This window comes from Drosophila navojoa, chromosome 3, assembly GCF_054131105.1.
Source record: "Drosophila navojoa isolate 15081-1374.11 chromosome 3, UAZ_NAV_1.0, whole genome shotgun sequence".
NCBI classification, from domain to species: Eukaryota; Metazoa; Arthropoda; class Insecta; order Diptera; family Drosophilidae; genus Drosophila; species Drosophila navojoa.
This window is the reverse complement of record NC_142891.1, coordinates 19,841,582-19,863,320: the sequence shown is the minus strand read 5'-3', so window position 1 is coordinate 19,863,320 and position 21,739 is coordinate 19,841,582. Positions and strand designations below refer to the sequence as shown.

General features: G+C 44.8%; 3 protein-coding genes and 1 long non-coding RNA gene across 7 annotated transcripts; 2 read left to right on the top strand and 2 right to left on the bottom strand.

The window, feature by feature from the left end:
- The first annotated feature begins 21 nt into the window (after positions 1-21).
- On the top strand, positions 22-5,962 carry AP-2alpha (adaptor protein complex 2, subunit alpha). Of its 2 annotated transcripts, none has more exons than XM_089258458.1 (8): positions 22-152; positions 1,087-1,433; positions 2,434-2,645; positions 2,712-3,757; positions 3,819-4,734; positions 4,797-5,080; positions 5,152-5,356; positions 5,428-5,962. In XM_089258458.1, the coding sequence occupies exons 2-8, from the start codon at positions 1,370-1,372 to the stop codon at positions 5,503-5,505; spliced, it is 2,805 nt and encodes a 934-aa protein (XP_089114584.1). In that variant the 5' UTR covers positions 22-152; positions 1,087-1,369; the 3' UTR covers positions 5,506-5,962. The 2 variants fall into 2 exon arrangements, with proteins under 2 accessions (XP_089114584.1, XP_030238521.1); XM_030382661.2 differs by having other exon boundaries at positions 70-383.
- On the bottom strand, positions 5,893-6,930 carry LOC149091817 (uncharacterized). The gene is made up of 2 exons (XR_016196572.1): positions 6,142-6,930; positions 5,893-6,098 (listed from the first exon to the last, which is right to left on the bottom strand). It is a non-coding gene; the product is annotated as an uncharacterized LOC149091817 (long non-coding RNA).
- A 351-nt stretch (positions 6,931-7,281) lies between these two features.
- Polr1B (RNA polymerase I subunit Rpl135) lies at positions 7,282-10,963 on the bottom strand. Of its 2 annotated transcripts, none has more exons than XM_030382660.2 (3): positions 10,784-10,963; positions 9,233-10,732; positions 7,282-9,179 (listed from the first exon to the last, which is right to left on the bottom strand). In XM_030382660.2, the coding sequence occupies exons 1-3, from the start codon at positions 10,859-10,861 to the stop codon at positions 7,380-7,382; spliced, it is 3,378 nt and encodes a 1,125-aa protein (XP_030238520.1). In that variant the 5' UTR covers positions 10,862-10,963; the 3' UTR covers positions 7,282-7,379. The 2 variants fall into 2 exon arrangements, with proteins under 2 accessions (XP_030238520.1, XP_089114583.1); XM_089258457.1 differs by having other exon boundaries at positions 9,233-10,725; positions 10,776-10,933.
- A 2,547-nt stretch (positions 10,964-13,510) lies between these two features.
- Positions 13,511-20,942, top strand: LOC115561979 (uncharacterized). 2 transcript variants are annotated; one of them, XM_089258456.1, is made up of 6 exons: positions 13,511-14,082; positions 14,423-15,380; positions 15,450-15,667; positions 15,741-15,885; positions 16,857-17,543; positions 18,339-20,942. In XM_089258456.1, the coding sequence occupies exons 2-6, from the start codon at positions 14,703-14,705 to the stop codon at positions 20,601-20,603; spliced, it is 3,993 nt and encodes a 1,330-aa protein (XP_089114582.1). In that variant the 5' UTR covers positions 13,511-14,082; positions 14,423-14,702; the 3' UTR covers positions 20,604-20,942. The 2 variants fall into 2 exon arrangements, with proteins under 2 accessions (XP_089114582.1, XP_089114581.1); XM_089258455.1 differs by having other exon boundaries at positions 13,511-14,103.
- The last annotated feature ends 797 nt before the right edge of the window (positions 20,943-21,739 follow it).

The window sequence follows — 21,739 nt, the reverse complement described above, 5'->3', positions numbered from 1 at the left end:
CACTGACCAGCACTGGCGCAACAAACGCTGTTGTTGGCGGCCGTTTAACAGCACTGTGTCCGCTAGATGGCTGTTGCACGGAGAGGAGAGTCGAGGAAAAATCAATAGAAATTTTCAGTTCGTGAAATGCCTGGCTGCTCTGCTTGTTTTGCGTTAGTTTACAATTAATAACAGTAATCAAACACAATTCAAATTTACACACGGGTTACATAAAGTGCTGAATCTACCACAAATACACACGCACGCACACATTCCGCGGCCAACACCCATAAGAGATCCCAAAAAAGCAGCAGACCTAGCCGCAGCCGTGGGAAAGCCAAACGAAACGACAAAAATTCCAGCAAACTCTCTGCAATAACAATTTGGCTGCATCGTTTCAAAAAGTAAGCAGCAGCAGTAGTAATAGCAGCAGCAGTGACTACCTAAATAGTTTCGCGACTTGAAGCCATTTCTGTGTGTTATGCCATAAAATAATAAAACAAAAAATGAAATTTCGGAACGTTTCGTGGTGCTGTTTTTGCGGTCTGTGCAAATAAAACGACTTCGTCATCTTGCGGCCGTTGGCTGTGTGGTTCATATGAAGAGAAAAAAAAGTGACGTCGACTATGACTGCGACTGCGACTGCGACAGCGGGACGTGACATGAAAGCAAAATAATTACTGGGCAACAACAAAGGGCTTCAGCCGGTGGCAGTGATCTTGCTCTAGTCGTATTCATATATTTACTTAAACAAGTGCAAATTGTGATAAAAAGGCTTCCTTAAGGTCATCAGAATTCAAACGTTATCAGGATTGCAGTTGTTGTTGCTATTTCAAATATACTTATTTATATGTGTTTGCTTATATACGTACATACATACATCTGTATATTTGTGTATATAGAGGCATTGGAAGTGCTGCCAACGCGCTTGCCAAGTAGAAGCTTGTGGGTGGGATGCGGAGCATTGGAGAGGGGGCGTATGCTCGCTTGCCAAATGTCAAAAGTTCAAATTGCGCCAAATATGCCTTTAAAGCAAAAACAAATTTGTTATCGATATCAATTGATTGTTAAACAAATATATATGTATGTATATATCATTTCCAACAGGTCTTCTGCTGCCGCGAGAGGGATATTCTGAGTGAATGTGAGAGAGTTACGGAACGGAACATTATTTTGTTTCTCGCAACCAAATCAAAATTTGTCATTCATCAGTCTGCAGCAAGTGGCAACGTCGCACAGTTGTCGCCGCTAATACGTACGCCCGCCATTTGTTGTTGTTGTCGTCGCTGAGCTTAAGCGATAAGAGCGCCGCATCAACTCGAGCGCTCGCACAGATTTTTCTTCGCCCCGAGTTTGCATAAAACCAGCGAAAATTAACAAGCTAACTACAATGGCGCCGGTGAGGGGGGATGGCATGAGAGGCCTGGCCGTGTTTATATCGGATATAAGAAATTGTAAGTAAACATTGTGCATGTAATTTTATTGCATACGTAACTTTCTATCATAGACTTAAATAAGGGAGAAAGGGTATTCTAGACTAGCTCGGCTTAGAGATTTCACAGGTCAATGACATTTTTCATAAATTTAATTGTTATATAAAAAGAAGTTGATTTCCATAATGAATCAATATAACAATTTCCTATTTAGTTTCCCATATAGGTATATCAATTGAATACAATAAACAGGGTATTTTTTAGTCGACACTATATCTGCTCTTTAAGTGTTTTTAGTGAATTTTATATTATTTTTAATTTTAATTTTTTATTCAATTTATCAGTGCTTTTCTTATCCAACTATATATATATGTATATTCATAACTCTCATAGGGGCGTCAATGTCTACATCTCTCGTTCAATTACGAGAAGAACCACTGTAACAAAGCGGGGCGGCATTCATATATAAGAGTGTGTATGTTGGTGTGTGTTGATGTGTCCGCAAATTGTTTGTACTCGTGTAGCCTTAACTTGTCGCTTCACCCAGCGCTCGCTCTCAACGCTCTTTCATTCATTTATCGTACAAATAAATACATAAAGGCCTATTGCTAGTTAACTCGCCAGCATATCTAATACGCAAAGACTCTCTTGATCGTGACTGGTACTATATGGTGCCTGATTGTTAGCTACAGAGAGTGGAATCCGAGAGAGTTTTAGTTTCCGGTTTATCTATTGGATTTTCCCTGACTTTTAAATAGTGAAACCTACACCGCAATTTCGGTAATGTAAACTGTTAACGATTTCTGAATAGAATGTCAGAGAATACAGAAACTTAAGTTATAATTAAATCAAATCATAAATGCTATTATATAGTTGCTACTGTCAAAAACAAGATAGCTTTTTGAAACCAGAAGTCACGTAGGTAGACTCAGAGATTCTTCCACTTGTTAAAAGAACAAACTTCTATATTATTTTATCTACCACAAACAGATTCTCATTTTGCTTTCTTTTACACAAACAGGTAAAAGCAAAGAAGCGGAAGTGAAGCGCATAAACAAAGAATTGGCTAATATACGAAGCAAATTTAAAGGCGATAAAACGCTCGATGGGTACCAGAAGAAGAAATATGTGTGCAAGCTGCTCTTTATTTTCCTGCTTGGGCATGACATTGACTTTGGCCACATGGAGGCGGTCAATCTGTTGTCCTCCAACAAATACTCAGAGAAGCAGATCGTAAGTGAATTATAATGCAAAGCAAATAGTGAAGGATACTCAAATTAAATTTGATTTGCTTTTCAGGGCTATCTGTTCATTTCGGTGCTGGTGAATACGAACAGTGATCTGATCCGTTTGATCATTCAGTCGATCAAGAATGATTTGCAGTCGCGTAATCCGGTGCATGTGAATCTGGCGCTTCAATGCATTGCCAATATTGGAAGTCGTGATATGGCCGAGTCCTTCTCCAACGAGATACCCAAGCTGTTGGTGTCGGGCGACACTATGGATGTGGTCAAGCAATCGGCGGCCTTGTGTCTGCTGCGTCTGTTCCGCTCGTCGCCGGATATTATACCTGGCGGCGAGTGGACATCGCGCATCATACACTTGCTCAATGATCAGCATATGGGCGTGGTGACGGCCGCCACATCGTTGATTGATGCGTTGGTGAAGCGCAATCCGGACGAGTACAAGGGCTGCGTTAATCTGGCTGTGTCGAGGCTGTCACGCATTGTTACCGCCAGCTATACGGATCTGCAAGATTACACGTATTACTTTGTGCCAGCACCGTGGCTATCGGTGAAGCTGTTGCGGCTGTTGCAGAACTATAATCCGGTCACCGAGGAAGCCGGCGTGCGGGCACGCCTAAACGAGACGCTGGAAACCATACTGAATAAGGCGCAGGAGCCGCCTAAGAGCAAGAAGGTGCAGCACTCGAATGCCAAGAATGCTGTGCTCTTCGAGGCCATCAATCTGATCATACACAGCGACAGCGAGCCGAACCTGCTGGTGCGTGCCTGCAATCAGCTGGGCCAGTTCCTCAGCAATCGGGAGACGAACTTGCGCTATCTGGCGCTGGAGTCCATGTGCCATCTGGCGACGTCAGAGTTCTCGCACGAGGAAGTCAAGAAGCATCAGGAGGTGGTCATTCTCTCCATGAAAATGGAAAAGGATGTTTCGGTGCGCCAAATGGCTGTCGATTTACTGTATGCCATGTGCGATCGCGGTAATGCAGAAGAGATTGTTCAGGAGATGCTCAACTATCTGGAGACGGCAGATTATTCCATTCGTGAGGAGATGGTACTCAAGGTGGCCATTCTGGCTGAGAAATATGCTACGGACTATACCTGGTAAGTTGTCCCCAGCTCAGTGTGAAGCCTTTGTTGATGATATCCTTTAAATCATTCCCAGGTACGTGGATGTTATTCTCAATCTAATACGCATAGCCGGCGATTATGTCTCGGAGGAGGTCTGGTATCGTGTCATACAGATTGTCATCAATCGCGAGGAGGTTCAGGGGTATGCTGCCAAAACCGTCTTCGAGGCGCTGCAGGCGCCCGCCTGCCACGAGAACATGGTCAAGGTGGGCGGCTACATATTGGGCGAGTTTGGTAATCTGATTGCGGGCGATTCTCGTTCTGCGCCGCTCGTGCAGTTCAAACTGCTTCATTCCAAGTATCATTTGTGCTCGCCCATGACGCGCGCCTTGTTGCTCTCCACGTACATTAAGTTCATCAATCTGTTTCCCGAGATACGCACCAATATCCAGGAGGTGTTCAGGCAGCACAGCAATTTGCGTTCCGCTGATGCCGAACTGCAGCAGCGCGCAAGCGAATATTTGCAGTTAAGCATTGTGGCGTCAACAGATGTGCTGGCCACGGTGCTGGAGGAGATGCCCTCATTCCCGGAGCGTGAAAGCTCCATTCTGGCCGTGCTCAAGAAAAAGAAACCCGGCCGCGTGCCCGAGAACGAGATACGGGAGTCGAAGAGCCCAGCGCCGACATCCATTACACAGAACAACACGCACGTCAATCACAATAATAAACTGAATAGCAATGCCAATGCTGATCTGCTGGGCCTCAGCACGCCGCCCGCGAACAATATTAACAACCTGAGCAATAGCAACAACTCGGCGTTGCTCGATGTGCTGGGCGATATCTATGGGAACAACAATGCCGCCGTCTACAACACCAAGAAGTTTCTTTTCAAAAATAATGGTGTGCTCTTCGAGAACGAAATGCTCCAGATTGGCGTCAAGTCCGAATTTCGACAGAATCTGGGCCGCTTGGGACTATTCTACGGCAATAAGACGCAAGTGCCGCTGACGGTGAGTTAGTTGTGGTTGCATCTCTAATAATGTGTACTGATCGAATGTTCTTTCCCGTTTAGAACTTCCATCCCGTGCTGCAATGGTCCGCCGAAGAGGCGCTCAAGTTGAATGTGCAAATGAAGGCCGTGGAGCCGACGCTGGAGGCGGGTGCGCAAATCCAACAGTTGCTAACCGCCGAATGTATTGAGGACTACGCCGACGCACCCACCATTGAGATCAGCTTCCGCTACAATGGAACACAGCAAAAGTTCTGCATTAAATTGCCATTGACCGTGAATAAGTTCTTCGAGCCAACCGAAATGAATGCCGAGTCCTTTTTCGCGCGGTGGAAGAATCTCAGCGGGTGAGTAGGAAACATTTGGCAAAGCTTAAACTAGTAGCTAATGTGCTTTTTACTTTGCCATACGCTCACAGTGAACAGCAGCGAGCGCAAAAGGTATTCAAAGCCGCACAGCCGCTGGACTTGCCTGGTGCACGCAATAAGCTAATTGGCTTTGGTATGCAGCTGCTCGATCAGGTTGATCCCAATCCAGACAACATGGTCTGTGCGGGCATTATACACACGCAATCACAACAGGTGGGCTGCCTGCTGCGACTGGAGCCCAACAAGCAGGCACAGGTAAGCAAATATAAACTCCCCTATTTGTATGTATTTATTCAATATTGATATTTTGTATGTTGCTCTTGTAGATGTTCCGATTAACCATACGCGCCAGCAAGGAGACAGTGACACGCGTGATCTGCGATCTGTTGGCGGATCAGTTTTAAGGCAGGCAGACGCGAGCAGCAGCTACTTCGCATGCTACTACGCATGCAATTGGATATATGTCTAGGAGGGAGCTACTGCAGCGAACTACATTTACAATGCACAATCCTAATCACCTAAAGAATGATATCAAAAACAAAGTATATAATGACATGTTTCCTCAAATCTATACGCGACCTATGTTTAAGCCGTTAATTGTGCTACGTATTTGTATGCTACGACCACACCTCTACACATGTTTACCTCCATCACTAGCACATACATATGCCTAAACGCCCACACACGTATATCTACACCAACACATACACCCACTATATAGTACTCGGCACTTTGCAGCGAGTTATACTTCTCTCCCATTTTCGGCGCATGCAATGTTCACATGTTTTATATATTTCTTATCGCGCTAGTTGTTAAAATGCGTCTGATTTTCCATTTTCAATATACTTACTATTATTATTATTATTTTTTGTAATTGCTAACGAGAGAGAATTCTTTGTAAATGTTAAGCTCAAAAAGTTCATTAGTAAAACATAATTAGATTATGTTGTATGACAAGCATTAGCAGTTGGATATTACTATATATATATATGTATATCTTTATATATACATATATATAATATATATATATATTAAATAACACGATTCATACAAGCATACATACATATACCTAGTATATATATAAATATATATATAAACATTGTTGTAATAAAGCAGCAAAAGCTAATATTATAAACAATTTATAAATGGAATGATATAAATACACAAATCGTTATGTTATTTAACAACAAATTATTACGCATAAAAGAGAAAGAAAAAAACGAAAAGAAAATTTCAATGTTTAGTGTTTTTTGATTGTGAGATTCTGGAGACGAGAGTGCGTAGTTTCTTCAGGAAAAAGTAGGCGTGGATGGTGGAGGCGGCCTTGCACGCGGTTAATCTCATTAAATGATAGACAAATAATTAGATGGTGAAAATCACATACACAAATTTTTGATTGACCCACATAAACACACACACACCGACACATATACATACATAAAAAACATTACGTAAAACATTGTTGAACTTGAACAAACTAATAATAATAATAAAGTATACTACCAATACTACTACAAGTACATATATATTAAAGGACAAGCATTACAAAAACTTATTATAATACGTATAGAAAAAATTCTCGATTGATCCTGATGAGCATGTACCATGTATTATTTCGTATATGTACCATAGATATGATTGTAAAAAAGAAAACAAAAACAATATAAACTATATAGAAATTGTTCAAAATTCAAAATTGATTCGAAGTTTTGTTTGGCATTATCATATGAAGTACATTGAATATCAATCAATCAGCAAGTATTAACTATTCCCCCGATGTGCATCTGAAGCGCCATAAAATGTTGCAAGCAGAAAACACAAGAACAAATACAAACCAATAAATAATGAATACATTTGAATAATAACTGAATATACATATATATATATATATAAATATATAAATATAAAACAAATATACACACATTTTTAAGCTATTATTTGCATGCAATTTGGAAATTTATTTTCTAAACGCTGCGATAGTTAAATTGTTAAACGAATTCCACATTTAAAAATAACGACAGTAACTATAAAAAAAAAAAAAACTACAGATAGCAAATGCAGGAATTTAACTGTAAACAAAATGAAATATGTATTTAAAGTAAATAAAAATCTATGGAAATTTAAAAAATGTAACTTGAAAGCGAAAATCTTTGATGTTTCACTCGGAAAAAAAAGGAATGCAATATAGGAGACATTCATATCTCGTAACTTTATTACAAATAATGAATAGGTATGGGTATAATATGCAATAAGTATGTCAACAATTGATTAACTAAGCTCAAATTTGATTCAGCTTGAATCTGGCATTTATATTGACGGAGCTCAGCTCGGTGACCAGAAACTTGAACGAGAAGGGTATTTCGATCATGGAGACACTGCTGCTGTCGCCGCAAAGGCGACACGTCTCTGGCATGGAGGACAAGCCGCCTGTCTCGTTGCGCTTGATGATCTGCTGCAACGGCGCCAAGATGCTGCCGCATTTGTGGCATACCAATGTGTGCGTTTTGTCCGAATTGTGAAAGAGTCGATCCTGCAGTAGGAATGACGCACCGTGCGAAATCAAGGCGTCGCGTTCCATCTCTCCAAAACGTACGCCACCACCACGCTTGCGTCCCTTGATCGGCTGATTGGTGCGTGCCTCAACGGCGCCCGTCGATCGCACTTGCCACTTATCGAAGACCATGTGACGCAGTCGCTGATAGTGCACCACGCCAAAGAATATATCCGCTGTCATTTCGCGTCCATCGACTCCAGAGTATAGACGCTCTGTGCCGTAATAGTTATAGCCTCCAGCCTCCAGCATTTTGCCAAAGTAATCTATGGCTGTGTTGTCCTCGGAGAAGCGAAACGGCGTTGCATCGTAGACACCGCCATGGAGGGCAGCGCTTTTGCCCGCCATCGTTTCGATCATCATAGCGATTGTCATACGTGAGGGGAAACCGTGGGGATTGAACACAATATCAGGTATAAGTCCGGATTCGGTGAACGGCAAATCCTCAGCGGGATATTTCTGCGAGCAGATACCCTTTTGTCCGGCACGCGAGGCGAACTTGTCGCCAATCGTTGCTGGACGTGCAACACGCAGCGTTATGCACACGGTCTTGCGAGGCATTACCTCAAAGCTGCCCAACTGCCGCACGCTGTCCACAATGCACTCCTCCTTCTCATCCATTTTTACCACTTTGAATGTGGAGACCTCGCCATCGAAGTAACAGTATAGAGGCGAACCATAGCTTAACTTGGTGCCCGGATGCGGCAGTCCATCAGTATCCAAGTACTTGATCAGTTCCGGCATATGCGGATGGCGCGCGAAATAGCTTTGCTTCTTGGACAGCTGCACAAACTTGGATTTATAGATGCTGCCATAGGCGAATCCACGCTCGTAGGCTGACTTATTGATAATCATGGCGTCCTCCATGTCATAGCCAGTGTATGAAATGACAGCCACAATCGCATTAGTGCCCATGGCAAAGTCATCCAAGTTTATGTTGTCATAGTGTACCGGACGGAACAGCGGTGTCGCTGGTGTCTGCAAGCGGTAGAGCTTGTTGGCTGCCTGCTTGGACCAGTTTAGACAGGGCGTACCCATCGTCTGCTTGCCCATCTGACACTGGTACATGTTACGGGGCGATTGATTGTAGTCCGGCATGGGTATCAAGTTGGCCAAATTGCTCATGAAGTGAGTTTTCGACAATTCAAGATGTGTGGTAAAGTCCGGATACATTTCCTTCTCGTCTATGGCTATTTCCATATACAGTTGCTCCAGTGTGCCAATGTATTCGACACGCCGCCATTTAAGATTCCATACGGGACGCATCATACGTGTGGGGCCCGTGCAAAGAAACAGACCAGGGAACTGGCCATTTTTCTTATAGGGTATAAAACCGATTTCCATCATTTCGGGAACTTTACCCGTTATTTTGGCATAACGCAACATCTCCACTATTTTGTTAGCCTCGGTCTGGAATATGTGACCCAAGTGCTTACCATCCAGGAATACCACATACAGCTTAGCATCTGGCTGGGCTTGCTGTGATAAGGGTATCATTCCCATTTCTAAGAGCATAGCTGGAATAGCCTGTAAAGAGTATATTAAGTATAGGAAAGATAAATGGTTGGAAGACTACTTACTTGCACCAGTTTGGGATCCGGACGCTTGGATATTTCGCAAGTCAGGGTCAAATGGTTAAGAAGACCACAGGGCGTTCCATCGGGCGTGTGCACTGGGCAAATGAAGCCCCATGCATCGGGAAGAAGCTGGCGTGCCTCTGTAGTTCGCATAGTTGTGAAATAGGAGCCACGATGGATAGCGCGAAAATGGGACATGTACCGCATGCGATTGATATTCTCGGCCATTATTACAAGACCAGTGCTCTGCATCAGACCCAGGCCACTGCGTGAGGCTATGTTGCCCGTGGCCAGAAAGGATTCAATGGCTCGGCCAATACCTCCCGCCTGTCGCATGCACTGTGTCATGATGCTGCTGCTCACCAGCGAGTCCGGGGTATTGAGCTTCTTTTGCAGACATTTACGCAGATACATTAGCCACATCTCAAGGCGTTCACACAGGTATCTTTGATAGAGATGTCCGGGCAGCAGAACTTCTTGCATCATCGCTGAGTCGACATTTTCAACCTTGTATTTTCCCTGAGCGCATTGGAATAGCTTTTGCACCATGAACACGATTAGCTGGAACTTCTCCTCATTAGTGTTCAAATGGACCATAATGCGTTCGCGCATGATAAATTCCGTTACTGCCTCATCTGGCAGCCACTCCGGTACCTCGGGGAAACGTGACCGAAACAGCGTGCCGATGAATGAGCGACATTGGGCCGATGTGTAGACGCCCTCGTTCTGCACTTCACGTAGCATGCTCTGCACACAGGTCAAATAGTATTGATCCGATTCGTAACCCCGAACCAGACAATTATATATCTGCTCGTCTGTGTAGTCCATGAGACACTTGAGTATGAGACAAACGGGTATATAAGACAGCCGTTTGTAGTGCGAGAACATGAAACGAGCGGTGCCATTGTTAAGATAGTGCAACACATTAGTAAAGGACATCTCATCGTCTCGCACTGTCTGCACCATGATGCCTAGTTCGCTGAAATTGTGACCGCGATCCTTCCACGAGGAGCGCTTCACACAGATCGGATAGTTGCGTCGCGTCATGATGAGCATGCGAACGATTTTCTCATTGCCGCGTATGATGAAAATACCGCCCCATTCGCTGTCGTGTTCGCCATGCTTCACCATCTCCGCGGGCGATGCGCTGCCCAAGTTGCAGGCTTTTGAACGGAGCATGACTGGCACTTCGCCTAGATCTATATTGATGGAGGGTTTTTCTAGTTCATTCACAGACCAGGCAAGCCGCACCGAGCACATGCCCGAGTAGGAAGCGTGCAATTGTCGAGCATCTGTTGGATATATTTCACGTGTGCGCACGTCAATCACGTCCATCGGCACCTGTGGCTTGCTTATGGAAATGCTGTCAATAGTTATCCAAATCCTCTCGCCGGCAGGTGTTTGCAAATACTGTGGCACTATATGTTTGGCCACATGCCCCAAGCCGACACTTAACATTTCATCGAAAGAGTCCACATGCGGTGCACCCAAATTCGCTAGATGCTGAAAAAAATCATATGAAAAGTTGTATTCGGCGGGACTCAACGTATTTACCTTATTTAGCTTTTTTGGTATTTGCTTGAATTCGGGTCGTGAATTTGTCAGCACTGGATAATCTTTCATTTTGTCCATTATTCAATAATTCTTTTCACAAATAAAAACGTAAACAAAGTCAAACGGCTCTTCCCGTTGCACGTGCTGATAACGTAATCGATAATTTGCTGATGTCTATCGATGGTGCTGCCAACCTGTTGCAGCCAAGGAACGATGAATATTATAAGGTCGCACGTGGGTAATTCCGCTACGTCATATCTGCTACATTCTGATTGGATAGGCTATATTTGTGACGTTACACTTTAATCTTCTTTTTGCGTAAGTTGCTTGCTCAGCTGATTCAAAGTTTTTGCGCCAAACATGATAGTTATTTAAAAATGTGATGATATTCACCAGTGTGTTGCAAGTGTAAGGATTAGATAATGTTCAAGTAGTATTGCAAGGAAGCCTAAGTACGTAAGTCCTGCAGCAATTTGTATGTATGAATGCACAGCTGCGGAAATGAAGCTTAAGTCGGAAGTGTCAACGTGTTGCTGCTTAATGAAGTTGCCTGCTTGCCTTGTTATGATTTTGCGGCTATATCTGCTGTTGTTGCTTTTCTTGATGTTGTTGTTTGGGCATACTCAGCCGCAAAATATGCACAAGTTTGTTGCATTAGTTATGCGAGCTTCTGCTGCTTACAAATGCACAGCTTTAAGGCTTGCATCCTTGGCCTCTACATTGTAGATTAACTTAAGCTTTCGGATAGCGTGTACATTAGTCCAAGTAACGTTAATTAACCGCAGGGACATATGCCATACTATATGACAGTTAGCTCTATGTGTGAGTCCGTTTTTGGCATAATGAAGCTGCAAAAGTTTCATTAGTTATTATTAACTTCAGCCAGTCAAAGAATAACTGCTGAAACTTGAGAAAACACGAGAAGCCAAGCGACAACAATAATAATAACAGCAACAACAACAACACCAAGAGCAACACTGGCGCTTCGGTTTATTATGCCATTATAATGAACACAATGCACACTTTCTCAAGCACGCTATCTCCCTCTATTATCTCTCTTTCTCTCTCACTCACTCTCACTCGCCTTGGCGTCAACTTTTTGCTGGCACTGTCCTTGCCGCTTGCACATTTGCCTGGCGCAATCTCGACCAAAGTTGATCAAGGCATCCGCTGGTATTGGAGGCGGGGGAGAGGGCGGGGCGTGGCACGGTTTTGCCAACTTTGGCAAACGCGCTTCAAGTTTTAGTCGCTTACATTTTATATTATTTTCACTTTTTGTTGTTGTTGTTGTTGTTGTCTCTTTCTGGCCGGGCTAACAAAGAGGCAACATGGCAAATTGCATTGTTGATTTTCATTTTCAAGCCTGAGCTGCTCGCTGCTCAGTGTCTCTACGCGTGTGTCGCTCTACGCCCGCTGCTCTAGTGCAGGGCGACACTTAGCAGCAGCAGCAGCAGCAGCAGGAAACCCTACCAAATGTGTGTGTGCCCTACACCAGCCGACACCCGTAGCTCCCGCCTCGCGCCTTCACGTTGTGCTCATTCAAAGTCATTGCTGCGTGTTTCCCACTTTTTCAAATGCCGTCGACAATGGGCAAGTTAGCCGAAAAAAGAAAAAAAAAAAAGCGGCATCCAGTAGGAGGAAAATTGGCGCTGCCTGTGGAAAAATCTGTTGCAAAATGCATTTTCATTTGAAACTTTTGCCAAAAACTTTTCGGTGGGAGTGCATCTGAAAAAACAATGCAAACACTACAGCATCTGCACAAATGCTACGCCATATAGAGAGAACCAGATATTTTTGCTCTGATTTAAAATACTTGCATTTGTTTGCCTTCCTAATAGGTAATATGCCAGATTGTTTGTAAGTCTCATTAGAGTTAAGTTTAGACTCACAGCTAACGTTCATTTGATAGAAAGTTCTCTTTCGAATACATACATTAAATAGTATGGGGGGTAATAGTTAGGAGAGTTTAATTTTATTTTACCCTGCACACATTGAAAATTGGGATTTAAGGCAAAGCTGAGGCAGCGTTCCCTTAAAAAGAGATATGTATATTTTTTAAGATAACAGATCTAGTTATAGTACAGAGTATGTCCAAATCAGGCACAGCCGACTCGAGTACTAGACTATATACCTGTGTGAACTGAGCTGTCAGCGAAACTGTTTCTATCAAATTTTATGCAATTGTTTATTTTGATTCTGAGCAGTATTTTCTTATATATGTGTATGTATATGACTTAGCTGAGTAGATAATCAGCTACTTAAATAACTAACATATGATGTATATTTAAACTGGATAATACCCTCAAAAATTTAGCTATGTAACTAACATGCGGTGGTCACATATTTTTAGATATTTCTCGAAATTTACTTAAAAGCTAAATCCAATCATGAATCCAATTTTAGCACATATATTAGATTAGTGTAACAGAAATCACAGTTATTCATATCTATAAATGATTGCTAGGGTATTTCATGTTTCATTTCATATAAGTATATTGTCGAGTTTGATAATGCTCTCAAAATATTAGCTGTGCTATAAACATATTATGTTTTAAAATATTTTGGTGAGACTTACTGAGAAATGAATGGCATATAGTAATGATAGGAGGGATTATCTATTTCCATCGTATTTATTAAAGCTTTTCCATTTTAGTAAATATATTGTAGTAGTATATGCTTCCATGTCCATAAGAAGCAGCGTTAATCGTATGTACATATATTTTGCCATTCAACTAGGGTATCCTAACTTTCATCTCACATCATCTAACTCATGTTTCTAAATATTTATGCAAGATTCTGTGTGTAGATGTTTCAGTGCCAAGGCAATGGCTCGCTACTTATTTTGTTTTTGATCAAATGTGGCAACTGTTTTATTTGTCTCTTAGTCATAATCGGACTTGACGTGTCGCAGCTAAATTTAAATCTATTCATGTGACAGATTTTGATATGAAATGCATTCAAATAAAACCATGTATAAACTAAGGGATTCGGGGAAAATCCTTTCTCGAACCAGAGAGTCGAATTGTCTTCTCCGTCTCACTTATTTTTTTTTATTTCTTTCTTTTGCCTATTTGCCGATGCAACAAAGCGTTTGGTCAGGCAGCCCTGACCGAGAGCCAAGCATAGAGCGCATAGAGCATAGAGCAAGAGAACATCTGATTTTTCTTGCTTTTTTCATCGGGTTTTTTTAAAAATAGCAATCCATTAGAAAATGTTCACTCAGTTTTTCACGAGCTGGCCAAGCGAAAAGTGCCTCGCGACGGAAGATAGAAAATCGAAAATTTTCCATACGAACACGCGTATGCTATGCGCATGCATATGTATACTAGGGAATTACTTCAAAGCTTTTTGTAAACATTCTTCTTTAACTATTCAAATTAGTTAGTGAACGAAGAAGTAAATTGGTTGGCAATATATACGCTAGGATATATAAATAGATAAGCCAACTAGTATAACTTCTTAGTCTTGTGATTCTTGTGAAAAGCGAAAGTCAATAAAAATTGCGAAATCGCGCGTGCGATAGAAATATATAGATATATATACATATATCTATATATATACATATATAGAGAGAGCGACAGAGGTGTGTGTGCCAAGTTTTTTTGTTGTTTGTTTCTGTTGGTGTTTATCTTGAAACAGTTCGCCTGATCGAAATTGTGGGAGAAGGCGCAGCTGGCTGGGCGGTCGTCTCTTTGTGTTCTCTGGCTTTAGAAGAAACGTAAAAGAAAAGTCGCATTAGCGTAAATCTCAACGGGTGCCACAAAAAGTAAACAGACGCAGTAGCTGCTGGCCATAACAACGACAACAACAACAACAACAACAGCAATAAATCGAGTGCATTTGGCATACCAGAAACAGGGGCAGCCAGCGGATCGTTTCTTTGTTCTTCGGACTGCAGCATTAAAAAAGCAACGCAAGAATGGGAAACGCAGAGTCAACGAGTCAGTCAGGCCATGAATCAGTGCCAGCCGCAACGTCCTCAGACGCACCCGACGAGCCCTGGTGGCAGCAAATAGAACACGAAAACTTAATACTTCAGCAAGTTCAGGAGCAGCAGCTGCAGCCGGTGCAGGCTATGGACACGTCGCCTAAGACGGAGCCAACGGATGCGGCAGCAACAGCAGCAGCAGCAGCAGCAGCAGCAGCAGCAGAGGAGGTTAAGCCCGAGAGCGATGGCTCCTCGCTGGAGGAGTTCCGGGAGCAATTGGCCTCTAAGCGTCTGGCACGTCAAACAGCTGTGCAGGAGATGCGTGAGGAGCTCACTAAATTGCGTGAGCAGCTGGCACAGGAGAAGGCGGAAAATCAGCGGCTAAGACGACAAACACCATCGGAACCAGTAGAAGCAGGAGCAGCAGCGTCTGCATCGGTGGTTGCTCAGGAGTCGCAACCTGATCCGGATGATGAGAATCCCAGCAGTCGCAGTCGGCATGCCAACATTGAGCTGGCCAACGCCCAATTGGCCCTGCAATTGGCCAATGCCGATAATCTCTCATTACGCAGCGAACTGGATGTGGTCCAACGGCAAGTGGGCACCCTGAAGGAGGTCATTTGCTGTTGCAAGCAGATGCTCAGTGTCAAGGAGGAGCAATGCGCACAGGTAGAGCAGCAGCAAGCCAGGAGGATTACCGTTCCGAACTAACACTAGGTTTCTTTTGCTCGCCCCCAGCTCAAGATGAAGCTGCAGGAGATCGAGAATTCGTTCAGTGAGCGCGAAATGAAGATCATGTCCAACAATTTGCGCCAGGAATACGAACGGCAGCTGGTCAACATACGCCAGCTGAGGCAATTGTACGAGGAGCGTCAGCGGGTGGCCGCTGCGGAGTATGAGAATCTGCAGCGCCTCATCTCGATTAAGAAGGACGAGCTAATCGCCGAGCAGGAGAAGTAAGTGTGGGCGTGGGTCTGTGGGAGTCTGGCTGGCTGTCAGTGTGCATCACTTTCAATTTCCTCTTCGCAGAACAAAGAGCTGCGAAGAACGAAATCAATTGCTGCTCAAGGAGCTGGAAACAGCCAACGATGAGCTGGCCAAGGTGCGCGAGGAGTGCGCCGAGCACAAGTACGAGAAACGTGCCCTCAAGGAGCAAGTGGGCGCAGTTAATTTGGTAGGCATCAACAACATTTTCAATTGCTTTTCGGTAGGGGACAACCACGCTGAGAAATACTACTTAGCTATATATAAATCGGAGTTAGGGAATTACATAATATCGCAGCGTCAGCAGCAGGGAGAGCCGTTAAAGTTCGTTTAAGCCATAAGCCTTGTAAGGGAAATATAATTGGGGGGAAATTCGACAGTGAAAGTTAAATGATGAAAGATGCGAAACGCTTTCCTAAACAACAACAACAAATGTTTCTACATAAATTTCCATATTACAAATAGTTGTTCATGTAATTAGTAAAAAATACTTTATTATCATTTCAAATTCCTTAGGCTAACATAAGACTCGATAAATAGATTAGCAATACATTTTCTTAAAGAGGAAGAAACGTTTATAAAACAGAAATTTCAGCAAATGTGTATGGTTAGATAGAAAAGAGAAATAGTTGTCCTATTGTCTAGAATATATCGCTTGGGTGATAGGGCATAATATAGATAGAACATTTTTGTTCTTTGTTTTGATTTTACGTGTTCTATCTATAGCCTAATATGTTAAGAGAGATATAAAAGGACAATATTTTCAACAAATAAATAAAGCTGTTCAAGAAAAGAATATGATTAATACATATAAGAAAGGAATAATAGAAAGAATAGTAAATATTTTCTTTTTTTTTGTATTTCTTTTCTTATATGTATTTATCATAATAGAAAGATTATAACTCTATGATTCTTTATATGTATTTATAATTTTCTTTTCTACAAGTTTGTTTAATTGTTGAAAAGAAGAATAAGAGGAAGAATCACTATGAGAATATGATAGAAGAGCGATACGTTAGCTTTGAGTATAGAGACTGGGAGAGAATAAAATTACTTGCAATAGAAGGGAATACCCTTAGCGAGCGATGTCTTAGTTAATATGAAATATGCGATACTCAAATTCTAAAGAGAATCATCCAACAATTTTTATTTTGTTCTCAGCTATTCAGCCAACTTGTAATGGGTTTCAATGGCAAGAATAATCTGAACATTGATCGGCTGACACAAATGCTGGAGGAGAATCGCGACCTGTTGAACGAGATGACACAGGCGGAGGGCAGCTGCAGCGATGGAGCCACACTGCCCAAGCTGCTCTTCGAGCTGGTCGAGCAGGCGGCCAAGTCGGGCGACGTTGAGCCAGATAGCGACAAAAGTCGCAGTGCAACGCCCACACCAAACACTGAGAGTGAGGTCAAAGCTATGGGCGAAGATATCACGGACTCTGTCAAGCCGGAGCCGAGCGTCAAAAAGCATCGCAGGCGCAGTGCAGGGGGAGCGGGTGGAGCGGGAGTGACCGCTGCTGCGGCTTCGTTAAAAAGCCATGAGCCCGAAATTATGGGAAAAGTTGCCACGGCCCAAGAAATCATTGGCAACTTGCCAAAAGTTTGGAAAGTGTTGATGGAGCTCTTGAGTCACCACAAAATCGAGCGCGTGCAGTTTGAAGAGCAGCCGGCAGCTGTTGAGGATGGCCACAAGGCAGCGCCGACAGCAGCTCCAACAAGAGGAGTAACAGCAGCAGCGGTCGTTGGAGGAGGAGGAGGAAGCGTAACAACAACAACAACAACTGCTGCAACTGCAACAGGCAAAGCTCCAGAGCTGAGCGTCAGCAAGACCTACATCAAGCTGAAGGTGAGTATGAAGCAAATGCTGCCGCTTCAGTTGCTCAAGTGCTGCGGACAATCGGGCTTGTTAGCTGTCGCATCCGGTTTGCTGATGAAGTGCAGCCAAGTCCCCAGCCTGGCCCATGACCGTGTCTGGGTCGGTCTGGGCTCTGGTTTGGCTCAGTCTCGTTCTCGTTCTCGTACTTGTCCTGGGCTGTTGCAAAGTTTTGCATTATTCACTTAAGCGCTTTATTTAGTAAAGTGCAGGCCAAGCAGGCGTAGCTTCATTATTGCTGACGTCCGGGCGGGTGCCCCCGGCTGGCTTTTTCGAGTCAGCAAAGCGCCAGTTGTTGTGCACATAATTGAATTTATCGGTTGAGCACAAAACATGTTGCACACTCTTTTGCCAGAGTGGGCGAGACTTGGCTAACGGGAGCGGTAAGCGGACTTGCTGGCTGCGGCAGCCGGGTGTTGCCTGCTTGTGGATTAGCAAAGCGAAAGGCTAACAACAAATCGAAGCCAGTGAGCAAGCATTTCGGCACTCCATTTGGGGGCTAGTGTAAGCCTTTAAAGTCGGCGCCAACAGAAAGTATGAAGCTAAACATATACCCCATCGAAAGTTGGCTTCAGCAAGCTTGTAGAGCTCTGAATGGCTGAATGGAGTTCTGGACTGGGGGTAAATAATAGTGGAGGTATGGTCATTGTAAGTTTTAATTTTTTAAAGTACTTCCGCTCGCTTGAAGAGAATCAAATGTGGGGAAAGTCATAGGGATTGCCTTTTTGCATTTTCAAGAAGCTATATACTACAATATGACTCTTCTAGGATCTGATTATGGAAAAGAAATCGCTGGTGAAGGAAACGAATCGCCTGAAGACCCTCAACTGTCACTTGGACAACAGGCTGAACGAGCAGGAGAAGCGTTTGAGTGCGGTCAGCTTAGAGCTGACGAAGACCTGGCATCTGGTTGGCAAAATGCAGCGTCAGCATCGCCAGCTGCACACACAGGAGCAAATACTGCGCTATCAGCTGCAGCAGAAGCGCCGCCTGCTCAGCGAGCTGAAGGATGAGCTGGAGTACTGTCGACGCAAATGGGCGGCAGCGCGGGCCAAGAACGATGAGAGCCAGGAACAGTGCAATGATTGGCGACGCGAATTCGCGCGACGCAAACTGGAGGATGCCAATCATTCGGCGGAAAGTGGTTATAGCGACTCTGGACCCCAGTCGGATGAGGACACAGCCGCAGCAGCAGCAGCAGCAGCCGGGGCAGTGGCAGCAGTTGCTGATGAAGCGTCAGCTGCGGCTGCAGCGGTGGCGGTGGCGGTGGCTGGGGACGGTGCGCCCCGTCGCAAGCACTTGAGGGATCAGTTTGAGCATACACGTAAAATAAAACGCATGCAGAGCACATCGCCGGGTCGCCAGGCGGCAGCAGCAGCCGGACTGGAGGCGGAGGATGAGGAGATTGTGTTGCGCTGGAACAGTGCGCCGCCCACTTGTGGCTGGCGCGAGACGGAGACGGAGGAGGACGAAGAGGAGCAGGAGCAGGAGCAGCAACAGCAGCAGCAGCTGCAGCGAGATGTGGCCAGCACATCACGTGGAGCAGTGGCCAGAACTGCACATAGCTCACGCAGCAGGCAGCGGGGCAAGCTGCAAGCAACCGCAGGCAACTCCCCACACTCGTCGGCCGCAGACGCGGGCACAGCCAGTCGCATACAGAAGCTGGAGCAGCAATGCCAATCGCTGATACAACAGGTGCTGGAGACCTCTGGCAATCGGGAGCGCCTCGAGGTGCAGCTGTGTCGCTTCCAGGACGAGATTGCACCCGTGCAGCATGCAGTGCCGCTCGATGAGTTCATCAACCGGAAGCGCTTGGAGCGCATGACCCGCGCCAGCTCCGCACCGGCCACAGGCGGCGGCAGTCTAACGCCCCGCGAGGAGGAGTACACGCGCAAGCGCTCCGAGCGCTTGGGTCGACTGGAGGAGGAGTCGCGTCAGCTATTGTCACGCATCAAGCGCACCACAGATCGTGGACACTATTTGAAGAAGTCCCTGGATCGTATTCGACGTGCGCCCAGTCGCGAGGCCAGCTTCGAGAGCAACACCGAAGAGGAGCCCAAGGAAGAGCCCGCTGCAGAGGCCGAATCGCCCTTGACTGCCGAGGAGCAGGCGTCTATCGATCGGCGTGCAGCGCGTCTGCAGCGCCTGGAACATGAGAGTCAGCAACTGATCGCCCAGCTCTCTCGAAACACAGAGCGAGGCGAGGGCCTGGCCAATCGATTGGACACGCTGCACGAGCGTTACGATAGTCAGGATCAGACTCAGGCTCAGGGTCAAACTCAAGCTGAGACTCAGACTGCGGCCAGCCTTTCGCTGACCGTGGAGCAACGCCTGGAAGACATTGAGCGCGTCTCGGCCAATCGAGCGGAGCGATTGCGTCGACTCGAACAGCAGGGCGACGAGCTGATCGCACGTCTGAGCAACACCTCCGAGCGAGGAACCGCCATGATCAATCGCATAGCACAGCGAGAGGCCAGCAGGAAGCAGGAGGCAGAGCTGCTGGAGCAGACGTTGCCCGTAGGCCAGCAGGTGAGCAGCAACAGCATCAGCAGCAGCAGCAGTACCAACATTGTGGAGGAGACCAGTGGAGCTGCCTGCTCTGCGACGGTCACAACCACTGCCAGCCAGTTGGCGTTGCGTCAATCTACAGGCGCTATACCCAAGACACCGTCAGCCAGGAGTCGGCCCCAGGCGCAGCTCTGTGCCGCCGCAAGGCATGAAGATGCCCACAAGAAGCGCAGCAAGGCGGATAAAGCTGAGACTGGGACAGAGACGAAGGCAGAGACACTGGAGGATATGGTTCTGCGATTGCGCTCGCTGCCCTATCCCACAGCGGGTCAAGGCGAAGATGAGGAGAAGGTAGATGAAATGCTGGAGAAGCGGGAGGAGCAGATGGGCGCTAGTGAGCTAGAGAAGCAGGAATGCGACAAACAAGAGAAGTTGGAGCAGACGGAATCTGAGCTGGAAGAGAAACAGGCGGACGATAATATGGCTGAATTTGAGAAGTTGCAAACGCAGGACCCGGAGCAGTAGAACGAAAAGGGAAAATAATAAAACAAGACTTTCTAACAGGACTCTATTCCAGCCAGATGGAATCGGAATGGACTCCTTTATAACTATTATATACAAATCATGTTCATTAGAATTTAAATATATATGTACTACGAATACTCGCTGGATTAACTGCTCAGCCCGATTCCTATAACTATTTTGTATACATATGTATATTCATATATGTATATGTGTGTTGTATATGTATATCAATTGCTTACTCTGGGCTTTATTTTTGGACTTGAAATATGAAAAAGTCTTTACTATATATGAGTTTGTAAGATTCCGAAAATAAAAACATATAAATTATAATAAAACAAACCAAGCAAAACGGTTTGAAAATTAATAGGAATAGCGAGAAAATTCCCCTCAAGAGCTGAACGAAGTCAACCCGGTTAATTGCTGGCCATAAATAAGGATATTGGCTATAAAGAAGAGGCAGCAGAAGAAGAGTAACAAGAGTATTTCACTTAGTCAACTTTATGTGGAGTGTGGGCGGCTGGGGGGCGGCGCAAAGATTACAGTTTTTAGATTCGTATGCATGACAAGAATTTCGCAGATAGATTTACGTGGGATTTGCCCGCTCACTCACAGGCACTGTGGGAAGTCGGCACAGCTAAAGAGTTGACAGAGACAGGAAGGGAGCTGAATGGCTGCCGCATTATCCTTAGCATATGCAAGCAAAAAGTGCGACTAGTTAGCGCATCTTCTACTGACTTCCCCGTCTGTAAGCAAACCCCCCTGGACTGTAATGCAAATCGGGTGGGGGTGGTGGCGCGATGGAAAGTAGTCAGGCATAAAGAAAACACAGTCTCATATGCTTGCGAAAGACGAACAGAGTTTCTACATTAACTTATCCGGCAAACGTCTTTAACAGCGACATCTACCCACACGTCCCTTTCCAAGTAACTCGCACACATTGAATGTAAATAACATAGCTTAACAGAGAATTTTCGTTTCATTCATACTGCTGTTAAATGTTCACCAATAACAGTCTCTGTTAGCTTATTAACATTACAGTGCTGTTACATTTCCCCTCTATTGCTGAAAATGAACACTTCCAGTTGCAACACGCAACTTGTTTGAGCCAACATGCTGCGCAGGATTAACAGCTCGAG

Coding starts and splice junctions, on each gene's coding strand:
- LOC115561979 (XM_089258456.1), top strand. CDS start 14,703: ATGGGAAACGCAGAGTCAACGAGTCAGTCAGGCCATGAATCAGTGCCA. Junction 15,668..15,740: donor CTAATCGCCGAGCAGGAGAA/GTAAGTGTGGGC, acceptor TCCTCTTCGCAG/AACAAAGAGCTGCGAAGAAC. Junction 17,544..18,338: donor AGACCTACATCAAGCTGAAG/GTGAGTATGAAG, acceptor TGACTCTTCTAG/GATCTGATTATGGAAAAGAA.
- AP-2alpha (XM_089258458.1), top strand. CDS start 1,370: ATGGCGCCGGTGAGGGGGGATGGCATGAGAGGCCTGGCCGTGTTTATA. Junction 1,434..2,433: donor TATATCGGATATAAGAAATT/GTAAGTAAACAT, acceptor TTACACAAACAG/GTAAAAGCAAAGAAGCGGAA. Junction 5,357..5,427: donor AGCCCAACAAGCAGGCACAG/GTAAGCAAATAT, acceptor TTGCTCTTGTAG/ATGTTCCGATTAACCATACG.
- Polr1B (XM_030382660.2), bottom strand. CDS start 10,861: ATGGACAAAATGAAAGATTATCCAGTGCTGACAAATTCACGACCCGAA. Junction 10,733..10,783: donor TACCAAAAAAGCTAAATAAG/GTAAATACGTTG, acceptor GATTTTTTTCAG/CATCTAGCGAATTTGGGTGC. Junction 9,180..9,232: donor CGGATCCCAAACTGGTGCAA/GTAAGTAGTCTT, acceptor TACTCTTTACAG/GCTATTCCAGCTATGCTCTT.